The sequence below is a fragment of the Pocillopora damicornis genome, chromosome 3 (assembly GCF_964200805.1).
Source record: "Pocillopora damicornis chromosome 3, jaPocDami1.2, whole genome shotgun sequence".
NCBI classification, from domain to species: Eukaryota; Metazoa; Cnidaria; class Anthozoa; order Scleractinia; family Pocilloporidae; genus Pocillopora; species Pocillopora damicornis.
Genome location: NC_142672.1, coordinates 16,757,129 through 16,766,237, shown reverse-complemented (window position 1 = coordinate 16,766,237; position 9,109 = coordinate 16,757,129). Strand labels below are relative to the sequence as shown.

Sequence of the window (9,109 nt, the reverse complement as noted above, 5' to 3'; positions counted from 1 at the left end):
TTCTTAGGGTCTATCCGTCAAAGTACTTCAACGTCACACGAGTAATAATACTTTATTGTTGTCATTATTATAATTACAAAAAGTCGTTGTTGCAAAGTCAGAGGGCTAACAGGGTTAAGAAAACAGCAATGTGTAGAGATTTGGCCGAGGGGTTCCTTTGACAGGTAACTGTCTTGAAACCTTAGATACAGTTGGTTTGGTTTTTTACTTAACGATCCCATAATCCACTTCAAAGCAGTCCATCAGTAAATCTCAACAAATTCTTCGTCGGTTCACACTCTACCCACGGCGTTTCCTTTAAGTAAGCCCCTTTTTAATAAGAAACCTTCTCAACTAAGTACGACAGTTTTGATTGAAATTCCAGTCGAAGGGAAGGTGCTCGACAGGAACTTGCATTTAACGAATAATCCTTCTTTGGGCAGAATGCCATCACTTGATAGATAGGGCGGATTAATTCCGAGAGAAACAGGCAGATGTCTCGGGGTAGACTAAAGTGATAGCACTAGAGGGCTATAAAAAAACTATAAAAAATAATGGAAGTTGCATTTAAGATACTTCATACCGGCAGGTCTTAAGGAGGACTTAATAATAGGTTTTCCATTTTACTCCATGCGACTTAATGTCTTATCTCACGAATGTAGGTCAGGGTTTTCCTCCGAATCTGGAACCAGTAAATCCCAGCGAAATCGACAGCATTTGAGGCTCTTCTTAACCAAGTGAAAAGCAACGTTGGCGTAGGTTTTCTGCGTCCTTTCCGCGCTGAAAAATATGATGGATGCCTAATGGCAAGCTATCCATCTCCTTGCGGAAATATTATGCTTCATGTTCATTGGTTGAATTTGTTCCATTGTTCAGTGTTTCGAAAAACAAACAAACAACGAACTCCAGGCTAGCCTTACTAGAAAACTGAATTTCCATGTCATCTATCGCCATTCTGCATCGCTTGTTCCATGAGATGTACGATTTCATGGTTTCCACACTTGTAAGCGATATCCAAGGGCCGCCTTCCTTCGCTATCCAAAGCTTTCATATTGCTACCGTGTTTAACCAAGAGCGTTGCCACCGTGATTGCATTACAAGCCGCAGCGACATGCAAAGGAGTACTGGCTTGCCAATCTAACGCTTCTACATCAGCTCCACGATCCAGCAGGATATTTGCAATGTCATCTCTGTCTGACTCCGCTGTCCGGTGAAGTGGGGTGTTACCTTCATTATCCACTGACCGGATATCACAGCCATGTCTAATGAACAGTTCTGATGTGTCACATGTCCAGCGTGACCTGGTGAACCTGAGGTGTTCGAAAAGCAACACTGACATACCCTTACTTAACAATGTTAGTGATATTGTAACAAAAACGTTAGTGACATCCAGGGGCTGCATTATGATTTTATGATTCTTTTTTGCGAGACCTTTCTACCTCCCCTTTGTTATTTAGGGATAAATGGGAAAGCTATGTTTCGAAGTATTCCTTATGTGCAGCATATTTCATATTTCCAATTTATTGTCACCGGGAAACCTCTGGTCTAAACAGCATAATTCCAATTTGAAGCAAGAAAAAAAGCATTATTGTTAAGCAGCACCTCTTTTAACTTTCACAATCTACGACCTTTTGCTTGATCTCTAGGTTCAGTAACCAGACTGATAAATATGCGAACTCTTGCAACTTTAATGGTCAGCACTTCAAAAAGCAAAGAAGGAAAATACCGAGCCCATTCTATTCACTCACGTTTCACCCTCACAACCTCGCAGATAAATTTTTCATTCCTAATAACCTTGAATTTCTTCAAAATGATTCAGAGACTGGCACTATCTTTTCGCAACCTCCACTAATTCCATTCAAACGCGACAAAAACAGGCAACTTTGGGGTCAAAAGTTAATTGCAAACTAGTGTCCTAACTGGAACTCTTAAATGTGCTTGCGCACGATACAAAACCTGACCTTTCATTCATTACATAGAGAAAATGTTGGGTCCCAAGAGACCATTCAGATCACTGATCACTTCACGTACACCTTGCACTTATAGAAAAAAGTTTTACATAAATGAAACAGAAAGACGACCAGGCGGACCGATTCCGAGAACACCTTCGCGACGTAGAATAAAAAAGACGTATCCAAATCAGTCGCCAAACACTTTATCTCCCTAATCATTCTAAGTAGCATATGGCAGTTGGCGGCCTCTCCCTAAATCAAGACAGTTCGGAAAGCCGCAAAACTAGACCAAAAATTGATCTTTCAAATCGGCACTCGTAATCCCCACGGTATCAACGAACGCTTTTCATTCAACTAATTTATTCTTGGAGAAAGACGTTTTTCGTCTTGTCACGAGCGTGGGACGAAGAAAAAATTCTGAGTGCCCATGAGGAACCGAACCTCAGGCCTCAGAATTTCTTAATAGAGCTCGCTCACCGTAGAGTCTCTGTGGTTCAGTGGTATAGCATCGAAGCGCGGAATCCGAAGGTCTGAGGTCCCACGCTCGTGACAAGACGAAAAAACATCCTCATCTATGTCTTTACCGAGCACAAAACTTACCTTCTCTCTTATTCTAATCTATTCTTATTTTTCTCGTTACCATGTTCTAACCAATAGCGTAGCTCCATTCTCTGCCTACAAACACAAACACAATCCACAATTCCTCCTTTCGCTTTGGCGAAGGGCTAACGCTCGAAACGTCGGCTTCGAAACTCTTAATTTGCCTTTGACACGATTTTCTTTTGCGTTTTCTAGTTGATAGCTCTATGTAAATTTTGAAATCATCGACCTTAGCCAATTTATGTTATCAACTCAGTTGATAACACCAAACTACCTTGTTATACTCTCCCCCCGACGCAGCACCACAGTTTTTTCAGAGACATACCTATTTATCCAATAGACAAGCAACTGAGAGTTGAGAAAAATATAAGAAAGATGTCACTCACTTTGCTCTTGAGCGTTCACACTTCACAGCACAGATGAGATGTAGAGGGGTGCTTCCCTGATTGTTCCTTGCGCGAACATCTGCTCCGTTTCTCAGCAACAGTCTGACCGTAGTGGGATCCGTGATCCATTCAGCCATCAAATGCAGTGCGCTGTTACCATCAATGTCAGTTTTCTTGACGTCACAACCCTTCTCGACCAATAGCGCGACAGTATGATATTTCCAGACGCATTTTCTACAGCCGTGTGTGCATTCACATTTGGCGGTGATTGCTTTGTGAATGACACTCTCCTTTCGCTTGTTACACGTGGTTATATCACAGCCATTTTGTAACAGAAGCTCTGCAGTGTGTGTGTTACGATTGTTAGCAGCCAGATGAAGTGCTGTGTTGCCATGGATGTCAACGGCGTGAATATCAGCGCCTTTGTGAATCAGTGCCTGAGAAATCTTACGGTTTCCCTTAAGCCCGGCCGAATAATGCAAAGCTGAGCGACCGAGCTTGTCTTTTACTGCAATGTTCGCATCATTATCGAGTAAAAGTCTTACAACAAGATCAGGCCTACGAGAGAATTTAATGGCTCGCATTAATGGCGTACAACCTTCGATGTCTATCGCGTTTACTTTACTGCCATAATCAAGAAGCTGTTGTACAAGTTTAACTGAAGAGCTTTGGGCCGCCATATGCAGTTCTGTTCTTCCTTGTGGATCTATGTCGCCTACTTTACTTCCAAATTCAAACAGCAATTTTGTCATGGCGAAGGTCATGCGTTCATTTCCAAGGAAGGTGTGGAGATTGATGTACACGTTGTGAAGTGCTGTGTAACCTTCTTCGTCAATTAAGTTCACATCAGCACCTTGGTTTAGCAACAAAGAAGCAATTTGAAAATGTCCTTCACTTACAGCTAAACAAAGTGCCGTACGTTTAGCACCATCTCGAGCATTGACGTCACTTCCATAACGCACTAACATTTCCGCCATGTTTATATGATTATCTCCATATGAGCAGGCTATGTGCAGTGGTGTCTGATCATCACAGTCTTTAGCCTCACGCTGAGCACCTCGCTGTAGTAACACTTCAGCAAGGCTAGTTTTGCCATTCTGTGCTGCAATATGTAAAGGAGTCAACAGGCTGTCGTTGGCGGCGTTTAGTTCAGCTCCATGACTTAATAGGAGCTCTACTACGTCATCACTACAGTATGCAACTGCAAGTGACAAAGGTCGGTCACCTGTGACTTCTTCAGCATTAAGGTCGCTGCCGTTTTGTATCAATAACTCAGCGATTTCTGAATGGCCTTCCTGGGCGGCAAAGTGTAGCGGGGTCTTGTTATTATTGTCATTTTCATCGACATGGGCCCCCTGCTCCAGCAATAGAATGGCGCAATCTTTTTGATTGTAGATCACGGACATAAACAATGATGTCTGACCCTGGTGGTCACGTGCGTGCACGTTCGCCCCCCTTTCAATCAACAGCTTCACCATGGCAACTTGTCCTTCTAGGGCGGCGTAATGCAAAGCAGTTCTTCCAAATATGTCATGCGCGTTGACGTCGCTACCATAGCGAAGCAACAGCTCGGTAGTTTCTCTGTGATTTTTAAATGAGGATTGAAACAAAGGTGTTTTTCCCGAGGCTCTTGCGTCCACATTACTTCCCCTTCGAATAAGAAGGTGAACTAGGTTAGTGTAACCTTTATCAGCAGCAAGGTGAAGTGCAGTAAATCCCATTGGATCTGTAGTATGAACACTACCACCCTGAGCCAGAAGAAACTCGACTGTTTCGTAATTTCCTTTCGCCGTCGCTAACATAAGTGGTGTATGACCGCTGGATGATCTTGAATGGACGTCAGCGCCATGTTCAATAAGGATCGCAACTGTTCTGGTGTGTCCATTTTGGGCGGCAAAATGCAATGACGTCATCCCTCGATCATTAACATCACTCACACCACAACCAGCTTCTATTAACAACAGAATAGTCTTGGATCGGCCGTTGACAGCAGCATACTGAAGTGGACTCATTTCATGTTTATCTTTAGCATTTACATCGGCTCCCTTATTTAGAAGAAGCTCTGTGAAAGCTGTAGTGTTGCGCGCAACTGCTAACATCAATGGCGTGACTTGATTAGTGTCGCGTGACAATTCATTTGGGTCTGAACCAATGTCCAGAAGTCTCTTGAGGTGTTCCACCTTTCCTCTTCTGGCAGCGATATGCAGCAGCGACTTGGACTGAAATTCAAGATATATAGGGCCCAGAATCGCGTTTATTCTCGCATTTTTGTCTCTCTGGGATGAACCTCTTAATTCTAGTGCATTTCTTCCTGGGTGAGACCCGTGACTCTCTGTGTAGATAGTTAAAGCGATAGCATTGTCTAGTTTACCAGGACTGTAGTTTGTGATTATTTGAACAGTTTCTAAATCATCTTCTAAACACGCAGCATGGAGTAAGCTCAGTCCACTGGGTTTATTTGTGGCCGTTGTGGCCTGGAAAGCCAGTGATCGCAATGTCATCTGAAATAATGCCAAAGCCGTTAAGGTTTCAAGATACTACTTGGGGTTTATTAATTCCAGACAGGAAAACGGTTAATTTTTCAGCTTTGATTCAAGTTGGCGGACAGCGACCGTAGGACGTAAGAGCTTCTGTGACATTTAATCAAGATTATGCATACACCGTATTCTCGAATAAACGTCGACGCTCTAATAAGCGCCCTTCCCCGAAGAAGCGCCCACCCCCCTCAGCCATAATGTAAAACAAGCGCCCCTCTCGAATAAGCGCCCCCCTTCTCCCTCACTTCCTTAAAAAGTAGGGATAGAAGGAAAACCTGTTTCTATCGCCACTTATTTTTTTTTTTACTTTTTAAGCTTCAATTACGGCAAAATCAATACAGGAGAGCAATAAACACCCCTCCTCCTTCCAAGAAGCGCCTCTCCTTTAAAGTGCCTATGACACGGAATTTTGTTTTGCTTCTTTTCGGTTGATAGCTATATTCATAATTAGAAATAATCGATTTGAGCGCCTGGCGAGTTCTCCTTAGCCATTTTTTTTGGTGCATTGAAAGTACGATTTGGCGGCCAAAAAGTGTCCTCATTAAGCGCGCGGCCAAAACGATCATGTTACATGGTTGTGACGTAGAAACTGTGAAGACACGTCGGCAACTATGGTGGAGAAAGGAGAAATCAAGAAGATAAGACGAGCGTATTGCGTGGCCGGAGCGCCAAATGATGTTAGCTACAAGAATAATACACATGTACCGGGTATTTCTATACACTACTTTCAAAAGGATGTAGCTGTATGACCAAATGGACGCGTTTCGATCGTTGACATCGAGGAGATTTTACTCTTCAATGTCGTCGGCCTTATGCTCCGAACCGGCTCTGAAGGCGGCTGTTACGAACACATACCACTAGACAAATTAGGGGAAGATAACTAAAGCATTTAGCTTAAAAGAATGCTGATTAAGGAGCCTGTTCCCATACCGTAAACGATTGTTTAACATTCTTTTTGGCTGACATGTCGCAAGCGAAGAATGGTGAGCTCCTTATTGTTCAGGTTTATTTCACGCGCTTGAGATGTACTCATACTCCTTGTCTTTCCACATAACTACATTCAGTTTGCACTTTTCTTATCGTATGAAAATCCTATCAGTTATAGTTTTCATCGTATTTTGTTACCAGAAATACATTATTTGTGATAAATTTCAAGCCCTCTCCTGAACTGGCCGATATCCTGTTGCGTGAATAGTGCGAAACTTCTGGCGGATACTGGCATAAACACAGGCTCGAAGGGGCCGTGTATTCTCAGAAAATAAATCCCACGAGCTATCAATTCCCCCCTGCCCTCAAGAAACTAAAAGTAGCAACAATAGCAGTCAATGTGATAACGGCATTCCAACGAGAAAAATAAAGAAACAAAAAAATTAATTGAATTAGATGGTAGCGAATCTAAGCGCTGTGTGAAAGCCGAGGCATAGGAAATACTAATTTATAACACCGATGTCAGTTCTTTGCCATTGAGCGAAATGGGTCATACGGCAATGCTGCACTTAAACTAAGGAAATTTTCTCCATTAAAATCTCTATTTTAAATAAATTCGCTCGTTTTCCGTTTGACCGGCTCGACGACGACAGCCTCAGCCTTTGCAATCTTTGAGGAAAGGAGCAACGAAACTCTAGAGCACTGACCAGGGGAGCCTTCCCGGCGCTTAGCGCGAAGGAATAAAATATTATGTCAACAAAAACGAACACAGCTACCCATTCTTAACATAGATTTCATCATAGAAAACAAAACACAAACGCAACAAACTAAACATTCAGTAACGGGAGTTTTTTCTTCTAATCTTGACCTGAAAACCGCACGCGAGAAACCGTCTAGTAGCACGCAATTCTCCTTCGTAGGGCTGAATCTACTTGAGTACGATGTATCTAAACTCTCGGTAGAGCTTGCATAAGTTAGGAATACATCACTATCGGACATTATTTCAAGAGTATTTCAATGCTGACCGATACAAAATTACAAGAGATGCGAGAGATTTGTAAGTGTTAACGGAGAGTTTTCACAGTTTTCTACGTCATCACCCGCTAATTCGTTACCAGTCCGTGGGACACTCTTAAGACAATATAAGAGCACTTACGAGTTTTATTATTTTTTTAAATCTTTCTTCTATCGGAATTGGTTTGTATACATGATAATCTAAATATTTACACAAAAAAAAGATTTCCTGTCATGGGCACTTTAAGCCGAAAGTTTAAATTAGCGTCCAGGTGCTTATTCGAAGAAATACGTTACATCCGCAACGCAATGCCTCAAACGTGATTCACAACTTACACCTTTCATTCCACTGACAGCCGAATCAGTGAGCTTAACGTAAGATGGAGCGCATACTGCATTGGTCGGCTTTATTCGAAGAACACGAGTCACGCCAAATCGACAAAAATCTAATTAAATATTCATGTAATTGTTTAACCACGAATGTGGAATGTTTTCGGTACGTTTTTTTTCCTGTCATTCCCGTTTACAGCTGTGTGCTTGGTTGCCAAGCCTTTGAACAAGAATGAGGCAATGGGTGACCTTGTTACGATACAAACCTTGCTCATTCCAAGTCAAAGGCTTGGCAATTAAGTACAAAATTGTAAAATGGCCTATTGAGTGAATGACTTCAGCGACATTTGACGAGTTTGTCACGCACTGTGACTGAAAATCCCGACATGTAATGACAAACTGCGTTGGTATGTACTTCAAAATGTAAGAGCGCGTTCCCTTTCTCGAACACATTACTGCATGCAACGTCACAACCAGAATACTTACGCTTCATTGTTGCTTATCGCTATTTTGACTACTAAATACCAAAACGCTCACAACACTCCACTATTTCCGGTCAACATACGGGAATTCAGAGCAACTAATTCTAAACTTTAGGTCGAAAAGTGCTCGCTTCCAGTTCATTAACACCTTCTAATTCTAATAAACAGATCATAGAAATCACTGCGAAAACATATTTCAGCCCAGCATGTTGATAATTTAAGTTTGACCGCTCAGCTCCAAAGTGAGTGATAGCTTTACATACCAACTGGGAATATAACATGTTATTGCTCCCGTCCATTCTGAAATCTTCTTAGACCTGATTCTGGATTGCAATGGCTTCTTCTCGTCAATCAAGAGCCAGAAACAAGGCAATGTTGTCTTTTACGCGGCCTGTCGCGGAGAAATGATTTCCCTCATATACGTTGTCGTTGCCTCTATACGCAATAACAAATTATTAACTGCATCTGTTATGAAAGAGGACGAGTTGAAGACTGGGTCCTAATTAGTTGAGTTTCACCCAACGAAAAATTCTGAAATCCTGTCCTCATAATAATCCTATTTAGTTCAACCCTTGAATTCTTTATTTCTAAAATACTACATGTTTATGTGCAAACAACGATCTCTGTTTCTGTTGTCGATATTTAGTCCTGTGTCTTTGCGCAGGCTCATTTCTCGGAGAGCGGTTCATGATAACCTATCATACCATTCATATGCCCTCCAAGATCAACAAACTGAAATACCTTCGTACAACCCAGCTAAAGAGAAAATTCAACCAGATGGGTTTTGTGTGGGTTTATATGCAGAAAATGGAGTTTGACGGGAAAACAAAAATAAATAGGTTGAATGAAAAGCGCTCGTCGATACCGTGGGGATTAAGAGCGCCGATTTGGAAGATAAATTT

General features: G+C 42.0%; 1 protein-coding gene across 2 annotated transcripts; it reads right to left on the bottom strand.

The window, feature by feature from the left end:
- Positions 1-37: 37 nt before the first annotated feature.
- Positions 38-8,683, bottom strand: LOC113675755 (uncharacterized). 2 transcript variants are annotated; one of them, XM_089198815.1, is made up of 3 exons: positions 8,471-8,683; positions 2,918-5,249; positions 38-1,289 (listed from the first exon to the last, which is right to left on the bottom strand). In XM_089198815.1, exons 2-3 carry the CDS (start codon positions 5,014-5,016, stop codon positions 920-922), a joined length of 2,469 nt encoding a protein of 822 aa, XP_089054941.1. In that variant the 5' UTR covers positions 5,017-5,249; positions 8,471-8,683; the 3' UTR covers positions 38-919. The 2 variants fall into 2 exon arrangements, with proteins under 2 accessions (XP_089054941.1, XP_027048161.2); XM_027192360.2 differs by having other exon boundaries at positions 2,918-5,418; positions 8,471-8,679.
- Positions 8,684-9,109: the final 426 nt, after the last annotated feature.

Excerpts from the sequence above, each read along its gene's own strand:
- LOC113675755 (XM_027192360.2), bottom strand. The coding sequence starts at position 8,506 with ATGGACGGGAGCAATAACATGTTATATTCCCAGTTG. Across the intron at positions 5,419-8,470 it reads ACATGTTATATTCCCAGTTG|ATGACATTGCGATCACTGGC; the intron begins GTATGTAAAGCT and ends GCATTATTTCAG. Across the intron at positions 1,290-2,917 it reads TGTGAACGCTCAAGAGCAAA|GTTCACCAGGTCACGCTGGA; the intron begins GTGAGTGACATC and ends CGAACACCTCAG.